The 25,523-nt window shown below is 38.6% G+C and overlaps 1 protein-coding gene across 2 annotated transcripts in view; it reads left to right on the top strand.

Annotated features, from left to right (window-relative positions):
• NCKAP5 (NCK associated protein 5) overlaps positions 1-25,523 on the top strand; it is a gene marked incomplete at both ends in the record, with an annotated part of 781,067 nt that overhangs the window by 491,993 nt on the left and 263,551 nt on the right. For both annotated transcript variants that reach the window (XM_084239032.1, XM_084239031.1), the window contains one exon: positions 5,640-5,789. In XM_084239032.1, the coding sequence (XP_084095158.1) occupies positions 5,640-5,789 (150 nt within the window). The remainder of the gene's footprint in view (positions 1-5,639; positions 5,790-25,523) is intronic.

Genomic DNA, 25,523 nt, shown 5'->3' with positions numbered 1-25,523 from the left:
CATTACATGTGATAGACATTGACAGGTACCCCTGTCTGCACCCTGGAACTGTCTAGAATTCTCCCATGACTTCCAGCTATTGGTGTCAGTGTCAGAGGACATTTTTATGTGAGAGGCATGCAATCCTTCACTGCCTGTGGCAGGCCAGAAGTTCTAGGAAATTGACAACCAAGTTGCTGCTGTCAACCACAGGTTCTTAAGGTTGGTACATCAACACCTACTCCCTCACCCATGGGTAGGATAATACTGAGTCTATGTTTTGTTTCATTTCTTTGTTTCCCATTGAATTAGCTTCAGTACCTTAGTAGTAGCCTTTAATGACTTTCCTCCCTTCCTGGATCACTTTTCTATAGGTGATTCCAGCATTTCTCAAATTAGCTACTTGCGCTCAACTCCTTATTCTTTAAGAACCTAGGCTAGATACTAATGATTTAGAAATGTTAACTGAGAAGTTGTTAAAAGTGATATTTTGCAGGCAACTGTGTTTTAGAAACCTTGGCTTTTCCCCAAATGTCCTTTTCCCTCTACTTCTCTGCTCTGAAGATCTCCTCTTCATATGTCCCCTCCTCTGCTGACAGCTCCAGTTTCCCTCTGATCTTTAGTTCTTCAAACAACTTACTTTTCTTTATCTTGAGAAAGATTTTCACTTTGCTCTGCAATGCCTTTCAGCTATAGTTCCTCATTTCCTTCCCTTTCCTGCCAAACTTTCAAATAAGCATCTAGGAAAATTGCCTCTATTTTCTTTCTTTTCACTTTTTGCCTAGCCACCGACAATTTGGGTACCATCATCACACTTAAGTCAAACCGCTCTTTCGTCCCCAGTAACTGCCTTCTTATTACGGAATGTAGAGATCCTTTTCCTGTCTCTCATATTCTCTGACACCATTGAGTGTATTGACATTTCCTTCTTGAAAAATGTGTCTTGAGTGGTTAAATTTATTGAAATTTAAGCATTGGAAAGGGACATTTAGTTCAGCACTTTCATTTTACATCTGGGGGAAACAGAACTAGAAAAATCAAAATGATTTGCCCAGCAAGGTGCAAAAGGCTAAATGTTGGGCTTTGAATACAGGGCTTCCAAAACTATCCAGTTTGAGAACTGCTTTTAGTAAACCTTTAACTGAAACCTTCGTGGTATTTCTAATTTTTATTCCTCCCTATACAAAGACTTTATGGCTGTAGTCCCTACTCCTACCCAGTGAATCCGTTCTCCACCTCAGCAGTGAGGATGATGTGTCTGTCAATAAAATGTAAAACAGAAACCGGAAGCCCCCTGGTTAGGCTCCAAACCCTCTTTATGGAACGTAGGATAAAATCCAAGCCCCTTTCTAGACCTTGAAAGCCCTCCCCATCATCCACTTGACTTTTGATCACATTACCTACAATTACGACATTTGTGCTCCATCCTATGACCTCTCCCTCAGCTTACCAACAAGGCAAGCCCTGCCCCCAAACATTGGCTTTGCAGTTCTTTCCATTTGGAACGCTTATTTTGCCCTCGGCCATTGCATGATAACTTACCTTTATTTGGTTTCTTCGCAAATGACCACCTTCTTGGACAGCCTTCCACTGGATATCACCATATCTAATGCTGTCCCTAAATATACCACTGCCTATCACATTATGCTGTTTTATTTTCTTCATAGGATTTGCCTCTAGCTGCAATTATGTAACTTACTGATTTGATCTGGAATCTGTCAGTATTCCCACTATTACAGTATAAATTCATGAAATATAAGAAATGTTTGTCATATCTTCAGTACCTACGACAATGAATGGTCAATAGTTGGTATTCAATAAACATTTGTGGAATGAAATAGGCCTGAATTTTTCTTGCTCATTTACAAGAATAGTTTCTCTCTTTCAGTCTCCAATCCTATTATTCAAATATTTTCTCAAAAAATTTTTCTGCACTATAATTAAACTTATTTCCTTACAAGCAAATAAGAGCAAAACTTATTCCTGACTGGTAGTCTGTTTCATTTTTCGTTTTAACCGAAAGTTCTACCCTATTCCTCTAACTATTAAAGCATCAGTCATGTTCATTGCTGTGAAATCATATCTCACAGCCATCTTTAGTTATCTCTTCTTCAAAGTCAGTAAAATGACCCTTGCATTTTATCCAGTCTCAAAAAAATTTTCTAATATTCCAATATTCTAATAATTTTCTAATATTCCAATAATATTTCTAATATTCTAATATTAATTTACAAATATTCCAAAGACTCTTGTCTTCCATTCACCATACCTGTGCTTTTTGTATGTGTTAATTAGCTGAAGAACCCTAATTATAATAGGCTAGCTTGGGCCTCCCCGGTGGCGCAACGGTTGAGTGCTGGGTTGCAAAGCTGCCCGCAGCCGCTGCTGCGCTGGTTCGATCCCCGGCTGCTCCCTGGCCACCGGAGGAGGGTCCCACATGGCGTGCAGACCTCTCCTGACTCCCGCTGCTCCCCTCAGCAGTGTACTTCGGTCCTTCTGCCTGCTCTGCTCCCCGCTCTGGTTCTGGTGAATTCTCTCCCCCCCCCCCCCCCCCGGCGCTTCTGACTGTACCCAGTGCTTGTATAAATAAATAAACAAACAAACAAACAAACAAATAAATAAATAAATCTTTAAAAAAAAATGAAGAACATAGGTTCAGGGCCTCCCTGGTGGTGCAGCGTTTGAGCACTGGGCTGCAAAGCTGCCCGCAACCTCTGTAGTGATGGTTCAATACCCGGTTCCATCCCCACATGGCGTGGAGACCTCTCCTGCGGCCCCCTCTGCTCCCCTCAGCATTGTAATTCGTCAGTCTGCCTGTTCTGTTCCCCGCTCTGGCTCTGGTGAATTCTCTCACCCTCCTACGCTTCTGACGGTACCCAGTGCTTGTATAAATAAATAAATCTAAATAAATCTTAAAAAAAATAAAATAAAAAATAATAGGCTAGCTTATATATGTAATTCATATGTAATTCATATAGTCTTTAATTTTTCCAGTTGTTTCATATAATAATATTTAGCCACCATGTCTAAATATTGAGAGTGTGTGTATATTAGTGTAATCAATCCTCATTATTTGTGGATAATGTTTTTGTGGATTTTCCTACTCCCTCAAATTTATTTTCAATTCTCACATCAATACTTGTGATGCTTTTGGGGTCACTTATGGGCAATTAGAGTGGTAAAAACTGAGTCATCTAACACATTTCCAGCTGAACTCTAACAAGGTGATACTCTGCTCTCTCATTCTCAACTCTTACATTGTCCTTTTTGTTCTGTATTTAGTGCCACATTGTTTATTTTTTATGCTTTTTTTTTTCAGTGTTTAAAATGACCTCCAAGCACAGTGTTATGGAGCTGTATAGTGTTCCTGAGTGTAAATGGCTGTGATGTACCTATGGAGAATACACAGATATAGATATAGATATAGATATAGATATAGATATAGATATACAGATTAAATCAGGTGGTTTTAAATATAGACACTCATAAGATAAGTTTATGTATTGATTAGTGAATAAAATGCTGTAACAAGAGCCTCATAGAACCTAACCCGGTAGGTTCCCTGGGAGCAAGGAGTCCGTGGTCACTGTGTTCATGTGAACTTTATAGAATGTAACTACCATAAATAATTAGAATTAACTGTGTATGTGTGTGTTAATATATGCTGTAGTTCACCTTATGAAAGTAAATAGAAGACAAAAGAAACCAAGAGTTGATGCAGTAAAGTAGCTGGCCCAAGATTATTTGCCAAGCTAGTAAAGGGTAAATCTGGATTCCAACTAATATTCCAAAGACTCTGGTTTTTCCATTCACCATACCTGTGCTTTTTGTATGTTTTAATTAGCTGAAGAACCCTAATTATAATAGGGTAGTTTATATATATATATACATATATATATGTATGTATATTAGTGTGTGTGTGTGTGTGTGTATATATATATAAACATATAAACTATATATAATGTGTTAGATATAAGTGGAAATTACTGGAAAAACATGAAAAATCATAATTCACATAAAGAAATAGGCATAGGCATTTTAAAGCTCAGCTTGTTTTACAACCAATTTAGTGTTAAATTACAGTGACCCTGAATCATAAAAATGACATGGAAGGAGTTCTTCATTTCAGTCAAGTGAGTTAACTCTACAAATGTCATATTCCTTATTTGGCCAACAGTCAAACCTTAAAGTATCAAAGTTATAAAAACACTATCATGACCTAGAGTCTGTGTGTATACACACACACACACACACACGTACCTCCTGGCTTGAGGATGTGTACCTTAAGCTTGATTGGCATCTGCAGCGCTAACTTAGACCTGACATGGGAGTGAACACACCAGTGATTGTGTGTGGTCAGACTTGCCCAGGCCCTGTGGTATAAACAGCTAACACCTTCCTAGAGAATCGCATGATTACATAGATGTCAAGGCAAATTATACCCCGAAAGCTATACAAAAAAGTTAACATGGGCCAAGTTACTAAGTGGTCTCCAGTGTTTTATATGTATTTATATACATATACATTAAGATCTGTGTTTATATGTTGTTACATATGTGTGTATAATTTTAGTTTCAAAGAATAAGTTAAATCAGGTATTTTTGGAGCTTCCAAAGCAACTTCATGAACACAATTTGAAAACTCCTTCCCCACATGCTATTCTTTTCTAAGTAGATTATACAAGTGCCTACAAGTTAACAGCTCTTATCTTTTTTGATTCTGTATTTGCAAACACTCCTATGTTTGTGCTAAATATAAAGAAGTCTCTCATTAATGATAGTCCCATTTAGGCCACATGGTTGATAACCAACTGTATTAAGATAAAGATGTCTGTAGTAGCAGAGTTAGAATTAAATAGTGTGATGGAGTGATGCCACCTGGTTCTGTAGCACAGGCATCTTGATATATACAAAATTGATGAGTTATTTTTCCTATGATACTCTCTTGACATTTCTTTTTACCTTGAAAACAGAGCCAATCATAAGGCTCAAATGAATACTTCTCAACTTCCAAAAAGCTGCCAGAGACAGGGCAGAGTGAGGAGCTTTTAGCAAAGAGGCGAGACAAGATAACATTTCATGTCTGCCTCAAGGCTACACTACAAATCCTGGAGTGCTAGAACAGGGGCAAGGGGTCTTTAGCAGCTATGTCATTATTGAATCCAAGGAACTAATTGATTTCAGGTTAGAATTCTGAAATCACTGGTATTTCAGTACGCTGTGATAGTTTTTTTTTTTTCCCCTCTATTAAGTGGTTGCATGTCTAGTGACTTTAATGATGCTGTTTTCAGGAGCTAAGCTGTTCACAAATCAAGATATCAGGGTTGATTTATTTTTCTCCCATTGGAGCACAGCTGAATTCCATTTTGCAGATAAAAATGGATTAACCACATGACTCCACCTAAGACTTTGTGAGCTTCTTCAACTGGACAGAGGGCATCTGCGTTCAGAGGTGGTGAACCAGTTATTTTGTCCTGCCAGGATTTATTAAAAATATTGACTGTATTTACTAATATAAATCCACTCAGAATTTGTGTAGCACAATCCTCTTTTCCTCAGCCCCAGAAAGAATGTAAACACAATAGGGAGATTCTAAACTTTTCAGTCTTAGCCTCTTGCTTATTTTTCAGATATTATTGAAAACAATAATTCTTTCTTCAGGAAAAACTATCACAGGAAGAGAGAAAACATAAGGAAGCTTTGGAAGAGCTTCACATGGTGGTAGATGAGGATTCAAGGAGCGAAAGCAGCAGTACAGACGAGGGGAAAGAAAAGACCAAATTGCTGTTAGAAAGATTGAAAGCACTAGAGGTAAGAAATGAAACCATTTTTACACATTTAAAAAAAAATAACAGTCTTCTCCTTCTTCTGTTGATACTGGTTTTGAGTGAGTATGAATCTTCCTTTCTCGGTTCTCCGAAAATGAATAGAATCCAGTATGTGATTTCCATGTCAATAATGAACAGAAATTTTCAATTCATAGCACTATGAGAGTCTTGATATAGTGATTGTGACTGGATGTAGGACAATAATTCATTTTAAGTTCAGCTCAGTCCTAAACTGGATCAGTTCCTACAATTGTAAGCTTCTTGAGGGAGGGGATATACAATATTTCACTGTGTTTTCCCAATGTCTGTTGTATTCAATGATTGGGAAAATGAATAAGCAAAATATCTAATGCATATACAGATGACTATAATTTCTTTTAATTTTAAAAAGTGGAGCTATTTCTTCAAAAATGTTGGGTGTTGGGTGAAATGTGCAGAAGTTCTTAATGTAAAACATAAAAGTAGAGGTGAAGCTAAGCTTAAAGGTCCTGTAAGGAGTTATAAACCACAATCCTCCAAAACACTGTTTGGAATCACTGATTTATTACATAGTGGTATTTGAAATCATTTCAAGTGTTCATTCCTGAATTTTTATGCAAAGAACATTCCAGTTAATAATTCTTGATAGAAACTTCACATGCTGAAAGACTCAGTGTAGGTACCTGTCTCTGTAAGTTGAGTTATCTGCTTTCAATTAATTTCCTGTTAGCATTTAAGAACTGGCACATTATTACTTTCATGCAGGGACTGAGGTTATCCCAGCTCATCTTAATAAATGAGGTTAAATGGACTATCACCCAACACCTACAAATGTGGTTTTACCATGGGGTCAGTGGAATTCTGAAAACTTCAGTAATGAGAAGAAACTAGATCTAGAAAGATCTTGTTTTCTATACATGGCTCCTTAGTCCTGCCTCCTAAGCACCATGTTGTCTACAGTGAACATGCTCAATGAGAGTAATGAAACAAAATAGTGAGGATCATGGACTTTGGGACCAGATTCCCAAGGGTCACTAGGTATTCTAGTTCTGCTACCTTCTAGATTTGAAACCTTATATGAGTTTTTTAGGCTCTCTGTGCCTCTGTTTCCTCAACTGCAAAAATGGCCATAATAATATTAACTTACCTTACAGGAAAATAATGAGTATTAAATAAACTAAAATTTGTACAATGGTGCTTAGTACAATGATATCTTCTCTCCATACACTCCAATGTTTCTGCCTTCCCGAAATCATTTTTTCCTATTTATTTGAATACAGTAACATAAAAAGTTAAAAATAAAAACTTTTTACTGAATACAAAAGTGTCTGTGGTGGAAAAGATGAGCAAGTGATTTCGAACTTGGGGCAGAAGAAAGGTTAACTTAGGGAATCTGTGGCAATTCCCCTTGACCTAAGAGCCAAGAATCACCCCTGTCTCTTAAAGGTTCTCAGACTTTTCTTGTTTTTAAGATAGTTTTTGTGAAAGATGGGTATCTCAAGGGAGACTGAGTTTACTATTTGAAAGTTTTGAGAAACTCATAGCTTTATCTTGAGGTTCATTTAACTGGCTTTAACCTGGGTGGGAAATGATTTTGTTTAGCTAGGTAGAAATGAGTTCATTTAACTGAATAAAAATGCGTTGATGTCACACTTTCTTACTTCCCTAGAATCATGTATCTAAGTTGTTTTATTTATGATTCCAGTGAAAATTGCTGTTAGTCCATGTAATTGTCACTGAGACAACTTTGTAAAGGACATTTTATTTAATCAAGCTAAAAGGTATTTAAAAAATATCCTTGGCAGCAGTTGTTTCTTAAACTCTCACTGAGTAAAAAGAAGCACTTTTTTTTTCCTTTCATAGAACTCTTCACTTACAAGGTAACAACTCTCTTGCATCAAGCATTGGTTGGATTAAATAGATGATGGCTCTTGTGTACCATTAAGCCCACAATTTTAATTTACAAAAATAATTTCTATGATTTCTGTAGCCACAGTGTCACTACTTGATTCTTAAAATTCTTTGCTCAATATTAAGTGAATTTTGACCTCATTCAAATATTATCTACTTGAATAGATAGTTAAGTGATCTTAATTTGAGATATATGTATATGTAAAAATGCCACATCTTCACATGCATGTGTGTGCAAACAACACACACATACATATATTGTACAATTTGCATATTCATTTTGATACTTGATTTTAAAAAATTATACTATGTGTGCTCTGTTCATAAGAGAGCAATTGTTGCAAGAACATGGAAGACTCATTTTTACAGACTACAGTCAGAGATGGTCATAGATCCCACAGAAATTTATGCACTCTAACAAAATACTGCTATGGAAAATTGTAGGAAATTAACCATAATGCTTCAAAATTACTTTGGCAAAATTTTGCTGTTATAATGGCAATATTTTAGAAGACAAAAAATATTTTCCATCAATGTATTTTTGAAAAAAAACCTTACTTATGTACCTTAGTCTATGGCCCATGATGTGGTGTAGCAGAGACAAATGATTTACAGGACGGTGGAAAGCAGTCCTCCTTAATTCTTGGCCCACAGGTAAATCCGCAGGTCCCCAGAGGGTATGGAATAGGAGAACAGATGCAAGGCTGCATCTAACATTATGTTCTTGATTAATTCCATAATAGTATTAAAAACCAGACTAGATAGTAGCTGAGGAGTCCCTCGTTGTGAGAATCAAGTAAATATTGTCCAAGTACATGTCTCCCAGTACCCGAGAAATGTCCCTTTCCCATCCCAGAATTGTAGCCTCTTCAGGTCATTTCTGGGACTGACTTCTGTTCCACTCAAATCCCAGCCCCTCTTCTCCTCTCAGCACCAACCCCATGTGAATTCCTCTATTTTTCCAAAATCCAACCTGACAAAGGATATGCAGTCGTGGCAGAATGTTGCACTTGGCGTTTAGATTCGTGAATCCTTGAAGCCCTTCAGCTGCAGAGCATCTTTCACAAGCCCCTTTCTTCTCTGGTTCAGCCTCCTACAGTACAATAGGCTGGCTTTTACCCACTGATCCCCTCCCCCACTGCCAAACTCCCCCTGCTTAATCATGCACAGCTTCCACTTAGGGCCTCATCCCTTATTATTCCCAAACTCTTCAAGATATGTTGCTAACATTTCCCTTCCTAAAATGAACTCAAAGGTCACCAGTCAAAATAATTCCACACATGCACACACAGAGACAAATTCCTTCTTTTTCCTCTTAGCAGGCACTTCCTCTACTCAGTGTCTTGATTTCAGCATTTTTCAGTCATTCATGAAGACTAGATAATTTACCCTCACTGCCCTGCAACTATTTCCCCTTGACTTTACTTATAATTTTTGTTTAGAGTCCTGACTTTTGATGGAGAAAACATTTGGTATAATGTATATCTATACTATAAGGACCAAATGGACAGTCTAAAGGCCATTGACACTTTTTTCTATAACTTTTAAGTACTAGGTGTGATACATATTTTTTTAATTTTGCTGTTTCAGAAACTGCTTACTAAAAGGTTGACATTTTCAACAGTGCTGCCATTCCTGAGGCCTCTTCTATCAAAAGTCACCTTCTTTCTTCCACCATCTTGTTGATTCAAGGGAACTCCTAGATTTGCCGTGTGTCTTTCCTGTTCTTTACTCCTAGGCTTTGACCTCAGGCACCTGGTTTGCTCATGTACATGATTTGCTTATCTGCAGCTTTCCCCCACATAGCCACCAACATTTGTTCCCACTCATTGACCAACTTGACAGTGGACAGTCAAGTAGTCAAAGTAGACAAGTAGTCACTTTCAACTCCCAAACAATCTCTTACTCCCAGTCTCTAGCCAAGGGAAGGAAAGGCCTAAGACTACCTGGGAATTATGGGCTTACTGATAGGTTGATGCCTTGGCAATGCCCTCATCAACAAAATATGTCTTCTATTGATAATGGTTTGTTTTTTACAGGAAAATATGGCAATTACATGTTTTAAGGCAAATATGGGTTTTTCTACTCAGTTATATTTTCCATGAAAGCATGGCAATTAAATTACTAAGCAGGGCCTCCCTGGTGGCGCAGGCAGTTGAGTGCCACACTGTGAAGCTGTCCGCAGCCTCTGCAGTGCGGGTTTGATCCCTGCCGGCCGGCAAGAATCCCACATGGCGCAGCAGACCTCTCCTGTCTCGCCCGCTGCTCCCCTCAGCAGTGTATTTCGTCAGTCTGCCTGTTCTGTTCCCTGCTCTGTCTCTGATGAATCCTCTCACCCTCCCGTGCATCTGGCCTGTACCCCGGTTCTTATATAAAAATAAATAAAATCTTTAAAAAATAAAAAATAAATTACTAAGAATAAGCATTTTGCTTAAAATGAGGCAGTTTAAAATAATAGGTTTCAAATCTCATGCACATCATAACTGTGTATTGAATTCATAGTCAATATATATGCAGTGAAGGCCTTCTATGAGCCAACTGCTATTCTAGACACTAGAATTAGAATGAATTATGGACCCTCGCCCTAGGAATTACCTAATAAAAGTAAACACTTAAATAAAATAATAAATAAGCAAAGAAACAAATAGACAATAATTCCTCTGAATAAGAAAAATTAGGTGAAACAGTAGTAGTGTGTGGAATGGGAAAGGTATTTATCAAAGATGACTCCGTATAGCTGGCACAGTTTAAATAATAAAAACGGAGACAGCTGTGTGAGGATCTGGAAAAAGAACAAGAAGAATATGCAAGTGTGACAGTCCAGAGATGGCAAGTTAGAGTAACACGAGCGAGGACATTATCCTGGGATATATAGTATAAATATAAAAAAATCAGAAGAAAATGAGTAAAGAAAAGTAGAGAGGAGCCATACCCTGTAAAGTCCTATAGGCCATAGTTATAGTAAAGCCTGAATATAATTATAAAGGGAAGTCGTTAGAAATTTTAACGATTTTAACCAGGGAAGTTACATGATCTGACTTGTACTTTAGAAAGACAGTTCTTAATATTGGTGGAGTTATAGTGGGACACAGATAGAGCCAGAAAGATCAGGTAGGGGGTTGCTTCAATTCAGATGAAAGGTATCAGGAGACTGGTCTTACAGGGTACCTAAGATTAATAGGGAATAATGATTTTATGTAATAAAATAATAGAATTAGTGGACTAGTAGGGACTAATAATGATGACCACATTGACAAGCCCTTACATAGGGTTTACTATTTTAAAAGTGCTGTTGTTATAGACACACAAATACACCACAATGGTAGTCTTCACAACACTCAGTGGGGTACAATAGATATGATTATTATCATCTCTCCTTTGCAGATGAAGAATCTGAGCCCCAGAAATGTTGCCCAAGGTCTTGTAAGTCACTGTGAATCAGAATTTCAACTTCAGTAGCTTAGTGCCACTGTACTACACTGATTAAAAAAATAAGGTCTAGTAAGAATATATTTTAGAAATTAAATCTACCAGAATTCCTGACAGATTTGGTAGCAGTCCATAGTGGAATATGAGTAAGTAAGAAATCAAGAAGAACTTCTAGGTTTTGGCTTTAGCAATTGAATATGGGGTTATACCAAATTTCTCAGAGGCAGGGCTTTGGGGAGAGGTGACTCAGAGAGAAGAATATGCATTCATCAGGGGTTTTTGCCCATGTTAGGTTGAGATGCTACTTAAACATTCAAGTGATGATGTTCAGTAGGCAATTGGATATCCAAGGCCAAGGTCACCGTTACAGATATGGATTTGAGAGGCATCAGCATATAGATGAAATTCTATGTTGTGTGATTTAATAAGTTTGTATTAGAAGTATAAATGTGGACCAGAAGAGGGCAGAGGGCAGAGCCCTGCAGTGGCCCTCCATTAGAGGTCTGGCACAGGGAAGAGAGCCAATAAGACTAGAAAAAAGTAGTGAAGTAGAAGTTGAGAAAAATCAGAAAATTAGAGGGGTCACAGAAACCTAAAGGAGAAAGTGTTTCAAGGTAATCTTGTTGAGTAATGCTAAGAGAATGATATATAGCATAGAATTCACCATCATCTCTGGCATAGGCTTGGTCAGTTAAAAGCTTGATATCATTTTTTTTATTGAAATGGGTAAGGTAGTAAAAATACAGAGAAAAAATGTATAGACAGCTCTTTTGAGTGACTTTCCTGCTAAGTGGGGTCCACAAGGAGAGAGTCATTCCTGAAGAGACACATAGAACAACAACTCTTGTGCAAAGACTGGTGGTGTTAGGGCATAGGAAGAGTGACATAGTTTGCCCATGGGAATGATCCAGTAGAAACAGCAAAATCTATGACATAGGACAGAGAAACATAAATGTAGAGTAAGATATGCATGTAGTTAAAAGGAATGAAACTCACACAAAAACAGCTGCTAGAAATTCTGATGCCTCGAAAGCAAACCAGGAAATTCCTACTCTTTAAGATGGAGATTAAACTAAACATGAGTGCTTTAGTTAAACCCTGCAAGTGATTCAGATGCACACCAGAATTAAAATCAGCAGACACAACTTTTAAAGAGAGATTTAAAGCTCTTCAAATACCTTCGGCCCAGTTTAGTTCCAGGCCCAAGAAGCTTTCATCAGTCTCAACCACTTTCTAATGTAACCTTTCTTTGCCTCCAGTCTTGTGTTGAACTTTCTCTGAATTCTAAGACTGAAGTGTAGACTCTCTTCCCACATATGCCCATGCCAACAAGCTTTTGAGCCTATGGAAACCTTGTAATCCAAAGCGCTGGGCAGTGGCTTCCTACCTGCCTTTGATGGCTCTCCTTCATGATCAGCCCCAGGTTTCCTTTTACCCCTTTCTAATGAAAGGAACAGTCTAATATCCTAGCAGTCCTGATTGACTTTAAGTTTCTTACCTTATCCTTCCTCTCCCTTATATTCTCTCCTATGTTTAAAAAAAAATGTATAAGTAAACTTAAAATGTTACAGAGCAGCATGCCTGTGGCAGCCTGAATAGAAATCATTATTCCTTCTAACCTTTAGATTCTATGACTGATTGCTGACACGTAGCTCCAGACATCTGTCTTGAGTTACATCTTGTACATATCTTTGTCCTGATTAATCTCTATCCAACTGTGGGTCACCTAGGAACAATCATTAAGCTAGAATTAGAGACAAAACCACCTCTTTGCTCTGGCAAAGATGGTATCCAGAAACTTGCAGGTTTGTTTTCCTAAATTGACACATCCATGAAATGGTTGCTTCTCTTTCCTACTAGGTGCATTAAAACAACTAGACTTCAGAGAGGGATGTCATTGGTGAGTGGGACATCTCAACAGGCAGTCCCATCTATTTGACAAAGCTCTTCTGTTGTAGTTATTTCAGTGTCAGAATTGTTTCAGCACCACTGGGAAATGCAGGTGTTGTCTTTTTCTTCTCCCTTTCTTCCTCTGCCTCCAACTCCTTCCCTTCTGGCCCTGTGTTTTTCCCACACTTTCCCCTCTTTTTGGGTATCCTACTGGATGCTGGAATTACATGCATGTTGTTAAAAGAAGACAAAAATACACTCATTTAAATAATGAAAATAGTACATATGAAAATTTTTAACTAAGAAGGATTGTGCAAGGAAGGATAAATGGAACACTGAAGTAGATAAAAGTAGCTAGATTCTATTTGGAGGAGGCAGAAACATAAGACGATACCATGTGAACTCAGTCTTCAAGGGTTCATGCAAGATTTCTGGACAAATAGTAAAAGCAAGGGCCCAGGGAGTTACCTGAGTAAAAGCAATAAAACCTGAAATGGCCTCAAGGCAATTCAGGATGTGGGCATGGCTGGAACCTTTGGTACATGCAGCCAGAAATAAGACAATGTCGTGGCTTGTTCTATATGAGCAAGTGCGTGCAGTTACCCATCATTCCCAATATGTGGAATACATATACACATATGTGTATTCCCAGTATGTGGAATACACACACATATCCTAACCACTAAGGACGGTTATTCTGAAATGCACAGTGTGTCTGATCACACCTGGAATCTACAGAGAGGTGTTTTATCTACCAACCCCTTGAATTTCCAGTGTTCTCAAGCCCCAGTTCCTCACAGAGCTTCAGCCCATCTTCACAGCATGAAATAACATGGCCAATAAACAGTCCTGTGCTGATACAAACAGTCCTGGGCCACAGGGAGAATTTTTATGTTGTTAAAGCTCAGGCCCCTGCCAACTTTGGAAGAAATTCCTAGATGTGTAGGGGAAAAAAAAAAAAAAAAACAAAAACCATGCCTTGTATAAGTTGAAGTTGTACCAATCACTGAAAGCCTTTGATCAGAGTTGGTTGCCTTCCTGCCTGTCTCTTCTCTATTGATGTGAGGGAACTGAACTTGACTGTGACTTAGGTTTCCCAGAAATAGGCAGTTGAGGATTTCTCTTACCTTGGATTTTGTTAGCTTGTACACTGCTGTTGTACAGCAGCCGTTTTGGCCTTCCAGCTCCTGGAAGCATGTTCGATCAAGACATAACCTTTTATCAGTTATGACCAACTGCTGAGGGGGAAGCAAAAATCCTCAAGATGAGGTAATAGGTAAAGTGTTAGGGATCTGTGATGGCATTGCATTGCTAGGGCCAGATTTGGGTGGAAGCTTGTTAGAAATACCTCAGATTAAAAAAAAAAAAAAAAAAAAGCCAGGGCTGGCATAAGGGGTTAAGCACTAGGAAGCAATCTGCAGCCTCTGCAGCATGCCGATCCCCAGCCAGCCAGGGAGCAGCCCACATGGCGCAGCAGACCTCTCCTGTCTCACCTGCTGCTCCCCTCAGCAGTGTATTTCAGTTAGTCAGCCTGTTCTGTTCCCCACTCTGTCTCTGGTAAATCCTCTCAACCCCCCACCCCCACCCCTCATGTCTGGCCTGTACCCCAGCTTGTATGCATAAATACATCAATCTTTAAAAAAAAAATTTTTTTTTAAAAGCCAATATGTCAAGAGTTAATCTGCATAAATATGTTACTTTGCCCAATCAGATTTGTGTGGGAGCTTGTAAGAAAACCCCCGATCTTCAAGAAGGCCAATGCATCAAGGACTAATCTCCATAAATATTTTAAGAGCTATCAAAGAAGAAAAATGCACTGTAGGGCCAACATTAATTGTGCCCAGAGATAATTAGAACAAAGTGTTGTTAATTGTGTGTTGCTTTAATGTTCTATAGCTATGGCCTTTCTTTATTTTTTCACAAATTATATAAATTTTGATGTCAGAAACTGAAAGCTGGCTGGCTTGATTAATCAAAAGGCCTCAGTTTGCTAAGTTACAGCCAATTAGGCATTTTAATCCTTATTCTATAAAGTATGATTAAGCATAGCATGTCATGAGTATAATTGGAAAACAAACCCCCCAATCTGGGTTCTTTTTACTAGTGGATGTCACCGATGTGATGTGATGCTTCTAAGTAACTTATTTAAGTGTCATGAATAAAAATTACAGGCTGTGATTCAAAAGGCAGTATGATTGATGAGCAATGCCTGATATAGAACCATAGCATTCCATAGACTCTTACAGTTTGCTGGGAGAAAATGTTACATGGCTTTGGGGGAAAATATAGTGGGTCCAGAAAAATGCCCTTGTTATATAGGTATTGCCTTTGCATGCTGAGTCAGTAACACAGTCCCCCTGAAACTGTGACATGTGTAAGAAACCCTCTTACTCTGATTTCTGATGGCCTCTTGAGGTTGATCTATTTCATTAGCATTCTAATTAGCCCTAACCCTGGGGCTTCACTTCTTAGGGAAAGGGAAGTACACAGTTTTACTTTATAACCCAAGCAGTGTGACCAAAGTGCTATGATGCATCAGGGATTTTAAGAATTGGATGTGGGAGGAGAGCTTATAATTACAAGCTATCATGGGTTTAGTATGTCTTTGTTTTTATTTGCAAATTTAACTTTCTAAAAACAAATGTCCGCAGCATGCTCAATAGCATTCCTGGTTTTCTAATTGGAACCCATTAGTTATGGTAAATGGAGAGCAGGTTCAACCTCTCTTTCAGAGTTCAGTGTTTACAAGTATTCAGATAATATAGTGGAGCAGGACTCCTCCAGAAAGCAAGTTTCCACTGGGCTTTTAAAGGAGCTATAGCTTGTAAAATGTGCCCACCATTTGCTTTGAGAGGACAGCGTCTCAATGTAGCAAAGAAGAAAGAAGACATGCTTTTGAATTTGCAAGGAACTTGAGCAGTTTTGGTAAATTTGGATCTGTTTTCTCAACGCGAGCTTTTCCCTTCACTTTTGTCTGATTTGTAGTCACATCCATGGGTGCTTTCTTAGAAATACAAAAATCACCTTTCCTGTGACACCATGATTGTTTTTTTCACTTTTTTGTGCCTAGGGCCAAAGTCAAATTGGTTTTGGTAATCTCATAAAATAGCAAGATGATCCTGAATATATTTAGAGAAAACTGCCTCCTGTACAGTGGCGTAACTTGAGGGAAGTAACTCTGCTTGTAATTCCAGCTTAAAACGAGAAACAGTGACAGGCAAACAGTATATAATGTGCAGATGTTTCTAAATCCATATGATAAAATGGGTTCCTCAGAATTCCAAATAACCAAGAATCTCCCTGCAGTCTTGTTTCGTGAAAGAGAAATAAATAGAAAACAAGCAGGCTTTCTCCCCACCCCACCCTCCACAGCAGCACCTGGGTATTTTCTGAGATGAATGTAAATTCTTGAGTCCAGACCCTGTTTATAGTATCGTCCAATCCTCACCGTCCAAAAACTAATTCTAGGGGCCTCCAGTGTAAAGGGTACAAGATTCACAGATCATCAGAATGACTAAAGCATGCTTGTTATCAAGTGATGATATAATGGCTAAGTACTATATATTGTATAATGATAGTATAGCAATTACGTAATATTGCAGCCTTCTAGTGCCAGACAAATGTAAATTTGGTAACATCAGTGGTTATATTTTTTTGGGTAAAATATAATCTTTTTTCTGTGCTTGTGTGGATCATTAGCTCAGCTCACAATTACATAAAAGGGATTTTTCAGAAGTATTTTTAGTAAGATACAATCTGGGAGTAAATGTATAGTGAACATTTGGTCTTTTTAAAAGTTAATTTCTTTATACAATATTCACCCATAATTACAAAACTTAAAAAGCTAAAAAAGAGTTCAGGTTGGCCTTCCCCCTCTCCTGTCACCCTGCTCCCCTACATTCTCCTTCATCTGTTCAAAGGCACATAGGGAGTCTGACAGACATGCACACACACACCTCATGTGTACATGTACTTCCTGCACCCTTACCCTCACCCCTCACAGGCTCCCGGGTAGCTGAGCTTGCACTCTGATTCACGCTGATGACATGAGCCCCTGGGATATTTTGCTTCCATACTTCTGGACAGTTTTCTTCATCATCTTTACTTGCTTACCAACTTCTTTGCTTCTTCTTATCACTGGAGAGATGGAAGGTGGCAGGGTTCTCTATCCCTCTTCCTCTCCACGTTTCCTTTTTCTAGTTTCTCTGGATCCTTCTGGCCAAAAATTCAATGTAGTGACATGGTCTTTTTAATCCATTTACATTTTCCATTCCTTCCAAGGAATGAATTGTTATAAGGAATCAGCCAGACTCTTTATTATCAATCTTTGGTGCTGAAAGCTCTAGACTTGATTTATTTGTTCCTAGGGATTGCTTTCCACTGCCTAAGTGCAGGTGTCGAGAGGAGAGAGAAGCAGGAGCACGATGGTGTACCTGGGTTTGTAGTCATTTCAATACCCAGGGTTCCCAGGAGCTCAGGTCCCAATTGGCCAAGATTTGCCTCTGCCCTGTGCCTTCCAACTCCCACTTCCCATAAAGGGGCTAGAGGGTGAGTCTGTTATCCTCACATTTCATTTTTGAGGCTGTCGAAGAGATTGTCACCATTTATCACTCTACCGCCTAGACTCAGATTCTGTCCCCAAACCTTTACCCTGAACGGCTAATTTATGTTTCTCCAACTGCTGTCACTGAGATTGTCAGCTGCACTGCTTCTCTGCCTCCCTGCTAATGCCCCTTTCCTGCTGGAGGCTGTGCTTCAGGGAGTTCTTAGAGCAAATCTGCTGCTCTCTCAGCAGGCAATAGTCCCTTTTAACTTCTCTCTGCAGCTATTTGGGTACCTGCTGCCAGCTGCTCCCTGCACATAACCATCTGAGATGAATCATGTTGCAATGAGTTGTAAACCTACATCTAGCCAAACTAGTCCCCTCAAACCAATCGTTCAGGAAGGGGTCCACTTTTCTCTGGATGCCTCGCTTGCATCATTGCATCAGGAAGAGTACAGAGAATGAATTCATAGAAAACAGAAAATGAGGAAGGATCTGTTTGGTTATATAAAATTAATTAAGACATCATAATGGTCTACTATTTTCTAAGTCAGCCAATTTCTAAGTCAGCCTATAGACACTTGTCACTGTCCCCTTTCAATTTCTGCATTCTGTGGGATTTATTCAGGAGGCGCCTATAAGGATGCTGAGGATGTGGAGAAAGATGTGTGCATTTCCATTTCAACAGCAAATTTGCCTGTCTTAGCACCAGGGTAATTTCATAGCAGAAACGATATACTAATCCTTCCTGAGGAATAAGAAACAATTCTCACAAGACAGTATATGCTAAAAGTTTGTGATTTTCACATTTTCTCCATTTCTTTTGGAATAAGTTCCAAAAGAAAGCAAGTGTCTTGTCATCTCTCACTGAAGTGTGGGCTCCTGGCAGCCAAGGAAGCTGAGTTACAATTTCATCTTGAATTCCTATCCCACAGAGCTTGCTGGGTTGAATTGCAGCCTTTGCTCAGGTCTCCCAGGAAGTGGACTCTGGTTATGAATATCAAGGCTTATAACAGAAGTGGAGCATTACCGAAGTGATATAAACCAATATAATAGATATCACGCTAAAGTGTTTTCCATTCTTCTTCGACTGCAGGGAATTGTGTGCTATCTGCTGAAGGGATCATTTTATTTTAAAATTGCACTTTATTATTAATACTGATAAACCAAGAAATAATAAGGCCTAGCATAGACTCACTTATTTTGCATCACTTCAAGTTTTCATCTATTCTACTATCAGTGCATAAATTAGCATATCTTGTTTTAAAATCAGCACTACTGTGCAGCGCCATTTAATAACTTTTAGGCAAATTTAACTAATCCATGGGATGTCTTTTTGATTTTTTTTTAACATTCAAGAGCTTTTCAAAAAATATCCCAGTATTAACAACTTTAAAGTTTATAATTGTTGTGATTTTCTCATTTGACTTAAAAGTCACAGCAGATATACTTTAAGGATTGTCACATATGTTTGAATTCACATTGAGCATATGACAAATAAGAAAACATTTAAACCAACTCTGATCCTCTGGATAGAAGCAACATGTCTTCTGCAAGATGAATTTTCTGTTGTATGTGCAGAAAACAACATTTCATTTACTTTGTCCATTTTGATCAAATGCTTTATAGCTCTCACTTTTTAAATGTAAATTCTGTAATCATTTGGCCTCATATTTGAAATTTTGGAGGTGATAAGACCATAAAGTAGAACTACTAGCTCACTTTTTAACATTTTCATTTACTTGATAGCTTTTCAACTGAAATCAGAGACATTTTGGGGCAATGGGAGGCAGTGAGAGTTTAGTCAGCATGAAAGATAGATGATATTTTGAGGGCAGCTGTCCCCTGCAGGATCATTATAAATTCTGAAGACCAGCAAAACATCATCATTACTCATTACCACTGAATTAAATCCCAGTGTTCACCCTGAAAACAGCTTGGTACAATATCAGTTGCCTCTTCCTCTGAATGCCTCAGAAGGTGACCTACCTTGTCATGGGACAGGATGTTTCTTAAGGAATGTCTTGCTGAGAACCTCCCCCAGCTCCTTTTACAGAAGTCAACATGGAAATTGATTATCAAGCAACCTAAAAGGTGATCACATACAGCTTCCTCTGCTTTCCCCTCCAACTCTGACATCATCAGTAACTTTCCCATGTCACTCATTTTCTCAATTTTTGTTCCCTCCAGGAACTCTAGGTCTTATATTAAAATGCAGATCTCTTAAGATAACTATCAAATAAACACAAATGTCCATAAAAAGTTAAGAGGAACTTTGTCTATTTGCCTGTTGCCTGATAGTCACAGAAGTAAAGAAAGCTTATCATTTTTGGTTCTGAATATTCTATATTTGGAAATTTTCCTAGCCCTAAAGTAGCAGAGTAGAAATGAACAAGGAGTTTGAAGTCTGTAGTTTTGGGTTCAGATCCTGATCCTATCACTAACTTTTGAGAAGATTCTTAACACTTCTAAGCCTTAGTTCCCCATCTACAAAGGAGTATAATAATATATATATGACGAATTAAAAAACAGAGTAATACTTTTAAATGCTAAGATAGATTGTGACATAGTAAGAAACACTTCTCATTTTCCTTCTTAAACTGAATAGCAGAATCTCTAGGAAAGACTGAGGCAATTACCTAGTTTGTGGGAAAAGCAACCTATTAAGACCGATTACCAATAGGCACATGAAAAGATTGTCAACATCTTTTATTAGAAAAGTGCAAATCAAAACAACAGTGAGCTATCATCTCATACTTGTTGAATGGCTATTATCCAAAAGACCAGACACAAGTGGTACAGAGGGTGTGGAGAAAAGGGGACCCTTAATCACTGTTGGTGGGCATGTAAATTAATGCAGCCATTGTGGAAGATAGTACAAAGACTCCTCAAAAAATTAAAAATAGAAATTCCATATGATGCAGTTATCCCTCTTCCAGGTATTTAACCAAAAAAATAAAAATATTAATTCAAAGAGATGTATGTCCCTCATGTTTATTGCACCATTCTTTGCAACAGCTAAGAACAAAGTGCCCATCAGCGACAAATGAAGAAGATAAGGTATATATACAGAAAGGAGTACTATATACCTATAAAACAATGGAATCTTACAACTTGCAACATGAAAGAATGCTTAGTGAGACAACTCAGACAGAAATATAAACACTATGATTTCACTCATACGTGATACATAGAGAAAACAAACACTTGATGAACTAAATAAACTTTTTGACTATAAAGTATGATAAAGTGTGTTATCTCTTAATGTCTCATGAGGCATCCCGATGATGGACTCATCAGTTCCCAAGAGCTTAGAGCTCTTTATTCTGATGCTTAGGTGACTTTATTTATTGCTGCCACTGATTGCCACGTTCCCTTCCTCTATGTTTTCAGCTTTCCTGTCTTCTTCCAAATTAAGGAGTTGGAGAACCCCCCTTGTAATGCCTCTGTTCCGTCTTCACGTCTTCCCCTTCACAGGAGGAAGAAATCACCCTCAGTTGCATACTTTCAGTAGCATTGTGCAGACTTGTCAGTTAACCCCTTTCCTAGGGTCCTAATATCCTCATGGATGTGGGCATAGGGAGCACATCATTCAGTAATGTGCTCCTATCCCTAAAGACCAACAGCACAGCCTTTCCCCTATCAGGTGTCTGGGGCAACTGGCCAGCTCAGGGACAGTGCTACTCGTCACCTCCTCTAAGGTCTCCTCCCTCCTGTAGGATCCAGAGTCTACTGTATCCATGGTGATTGGATTGATTCTGCCTCCAGAATCAAACCATATGACCTCTGAACTACTAGCTGCTGTGGCAAGTCTCCTCCTGCCCACAGTCCCTTACTTATCTGGGCATCACTACTTCCCTCAGATACTGATGCAAATGTTCTACTCTTCTGCCCTCGAGCCACCCTCTCCCCTCAGCTATGTCTTCTTGGTCACAGGAGAGTAGCAACTCCTTAACTGGAGATGGGGCTAAGGTAAAATCTCAAGACATTTTCACAGTGTCCTTAAAGTCATCTTCTCTTACTTACACAAGAACTGTTTATTTCAGTATAGCTAGACATTCTCACAATTAGCTTTTCCAGGATAAGGCATAGACTCTGTCTCTCCTCATTAGGAAAAAAACAACAACAACAGTATTTTCAACTCTGTCAGCCCACATTGTACCACTCCCCCAAAGTAGCCCAAAACAGTGTAGGACAGTGTTTCAGTACCTGGCATAGCCAAGTGAATTCAAATCCATCCATGCTAATCAACCAGCTAGGCATCTTTGGACAAGTTACTGTCATCTCTTAAGCTGTAGATGCTCCATATTTTAGTTGAGGATAATAATGTACATACTAAAAGGGAATTAGAACAAAATGAAGTAAAAATTCCAAGCACAAAAGTTGGTGCAAAATAAGGATTTAATAAAGTGTTAGCTAAAATTTTATTGAGAAATCATCTTTTTCTCTCATCTTTTAGAGTTACTTCTCTGCAGTCTCTCTCCCAGGAATTCTGCTAGTTCTTTCTCCAGAGACTAAGCAGAACAATTTAATTCCTCTTCCCTGACAATCCATCTTCCCAGGGACCACTTGCATATCCCCTCTCAGACTTTCTCCTTCGGGCCAAATAGCCAGTTTCCTCTGCTTTATGTGACATGGTGCCAGCTCATTCGCCATCCTGATCCTCCTCCCTAATTGATCTCAATCCTCTATATGTCTTGTGGGTGTGGAATCCCCCAGACATACATAAGGTCCCATCTGAGCTGTGGAGAGCAGAGTAAAATCGTGTCTTGCTCTCCTCCCTGATCAAGCTGCTTAACTCTTTTTATTATTATTGTTATTATTTTTAAATAATATTTGCTTCCAAACCCACCCCCAAAGATTCAGTCCCCATAGAATTTCCTTCCCCAAGGCACCTGTGCACCATCACCACAGTCCCCTGTGCTCCTCCCTCCCTCTGACCCCTCTCCCTCCTCCTCCCCTGCAGGATGTCTCTGTTTTTGGTTTGTTGTGTTTTGTACTGTTATTATTATTTTTTACACTGTCTTATTGGGTTCCCCTATATTTCTGTTATAAGTGAAACCATCCGATATTTTTCTTTTTCCTTCTGGCTTATTTCACTGAGCATAATTCCTTCTAGCTCCATCCATGTTGCTGCGAATGGCATGAGTTTATCTTTTTTGATTGCTGAATAATATCCCCTTGTTTATATAGGCCACATCTTCTTGATCCAGTCATCTGTTCTGGGGCATTTGGGTTGTTTCAGGTTTTACCTATTGTAAATAGTGCTGCAATAAACATAGGTGTGCAGGTGGTCTTTTGAATCAATGTTCTGTGTCCTTTGGGTAGATCCCTAATAGTGGAATTGCCGGGTTGTGTTGTAGCTCCATTTTTAGTTGACTGAGGAACCACTAATCTGCAGTTACTCGTGCCTCCCATGGAGCGGCCTCCCCAATTCTGCACTCCCCATATCCACTTTGCCTTATGCTGACCCTGGGCTTTTCCTTATCTCTTCTCGTGGCACACCTGTTTTTTCACTTGAGTGAGGGCAATGTATTGACTGCAGTTGAGTTTTACCTGGTTGACATGCTGCATGGTAACCCACTGCCCCATGCTCTCAGCGTGTTTGGACGCTGAGACAGCCACCATATATAGGTACTCCCTACCTGGCGCTCTGTCATTTGCAGAGGTGTTCACATGACCCTGTGCAATGTAGAACCATCATGACTAGGAACATAGTGTTTGCATCTAAATTAACTCTGCTGATAACAAGTTGCTCTTTTTTTTTTTTTGAAGCACATTTTCCTCATATGAGGGGGTAGGTATGGCTTATATTTATTTTTGCTTTGTCCCAAGAACTGTGTGACTGAAACTGGAAGGTACTTTAATTGGCATGTCCTAAGCACCCTTGAGGTGTTTTATGCAATGAACCATCAACTTTGGCAGAGACCCAGAAACACCTTCTGTGCACTGTGCCTCTTCACCTGTGAAGCAAACTCTGTCACCTGGGAAGCAATCCCTGCTGAATCTGGCCTCCCTGCTGCTTCTTAGGGGTCTCCAGCACCTCCCCTACAGCTGCCACAGGGGCAGGGCCATGGTAGGCTAAGAGAGACAGCAGAGGGGGTTGGTGTAATGATGAAAACTGAGAAAAGGAACTATCTCCTTCATTTGTGCAAGGAGGGGCTTGGGCAGATGGTGATGAGAACCCCCCTTATGTTATGAGAGCCTTTCACTGAGCAGCTATGAGTATCCTTATTGTCAGCTGTGATTTGCTGGACTTTTAAGTTAATGTTGATCTATTTTTCTCTTTAAAGTATGTATTGTTTCTTTTGATGAGGTATGAAATGGGCTACATTCAAATGACATTTAGTCAAAGAAGGTAATTTACATGTAATTTGTAATGAGCTATCTATCATAATCTAATTTTAGATGTTAAATACTAGATTCATATTTAATCAGTGGTTACTCCTAAATAAAAACATAGAGGGAAGTGTGATGGATTATCAATGGAAAAAACCCATTTGGACAAGTGTAGAGAAAGACAATGGAAAGTTGTGCTTTGGCACCATAAATCTCAGTTCAGGCTCTTTCTTATTTTATTTTCTATTTTATTGGAATACATTTGACATCCAGCACTATATAAGTTTAATGTGTGTATAATAATGATTTAGTTTACATATATAATGAAGTGATTACCACAGTAAGTTTAGTTAACATCTCTCATCTTAGATAGAAAAAGAAAAAAAAAATCCTGTGATAATGACTTTTAGAAGTTTCTCTCCTAAAACTTTTGTATACATCGTACATCAGTGTAAACTATAGTCATTATTTGAAATTACATACCTGGTACTTATCTTATTGTAACTGGATTGTGTAACTTTTAACCACCTGCACCCAATTCCCCACCAGTGATAACCACAGATCAGGTCTCTCTGTACTGTATATTTTTTTAAGATTCCACATAGAAGTGAGAATATACAATATTTGTATTTATCTTAATATAAAGACAAATTAAATATAATATTACTTAAAATAATGCCCTGAGGGTCCATTCATGTTGTCACAAATATCAGGATCTTCTCTTTCTATGGTTGATTAATATCACCCTTTACTATTTTAAACTCCAAGAATCTATTACTTGAATAAAATTGATTGATATTATCAAATTATCACAAAGTAAGAAGAGTCACACCTGGAAATCAGCAGATTCCTTTTTCTAATTGAGATAACATTGGTTTATAACCCTGTATGTGATTCAAAGGCATGGGGTCGCACCTCCTCAGATTCATGTCCCCATACAATACCAAGGCATCCTGAACCTTCTACTATCATCCATTGAGCCCCCTCCCCTGCTTGTGTTCCCTACTTCCCCTCCTTTTCTGGTAGCCTGAAATCTACAATCATATTTCTGTCTGACCCTTTGTTTTTCTTCTCTGTAGTCCACGTATAAGTGAAATCATCCACTATTTGTCTTTCTCCTTCTGACTTATTTCACTTACCATTATCCCCTCCAGGTCTGTCCATATTGCAACAAATGACAAGAGTTCATCTTTTTTAGAGTTGAGTAGTATTCCATTGATCATGTATACCACATTTTTTTTCTTTGTTTTAATTTAAATTTTATTTTTATATTCCCCATACAATTACAACCCCCTTATTTTGACCCCAAGCCCTTATTTCCCCGACCCCCAAACTCCATAGAGTGTCTCTGGTTCATAGTTTTTTGTTGATTTTGATATTTTCTTTCTTTTTTTATAAATTTTATTTTTATATTCCCCATACAATTTCAACCCCTTATTTTGACCCCAATCCCTCCCCTCCCGCACCCTACCCCCATAGAGTGTCTCTGGTTCATAGTTTTTTGTTGATTTTGATTTTCACTTTCTTATAGTTATTCATTTTCCTGGTCCCTTATTTAAGTTTTCTAGATTCCTGCTATGAGTGAGACCATCCGGTATTTTTCTTTTTCTTTCTGGCTTATTTCGC

Source organism: Talpa europaea (genome assembly GCF_964194135.1).
Source record: "Talpa europaea genome assembly, chromosome: 1".
Classification (NCBI taxonomy): Eukaryota; Metazoa; Chordata; class Mammalia; order Eulipotyphla; family Talpidae; genus Talpa; species Talpa europaea.
Note: the sequence above shows the minus strand (reverse complement) of the source record. Positions and strands in the feature narration are given on the sequence as shown.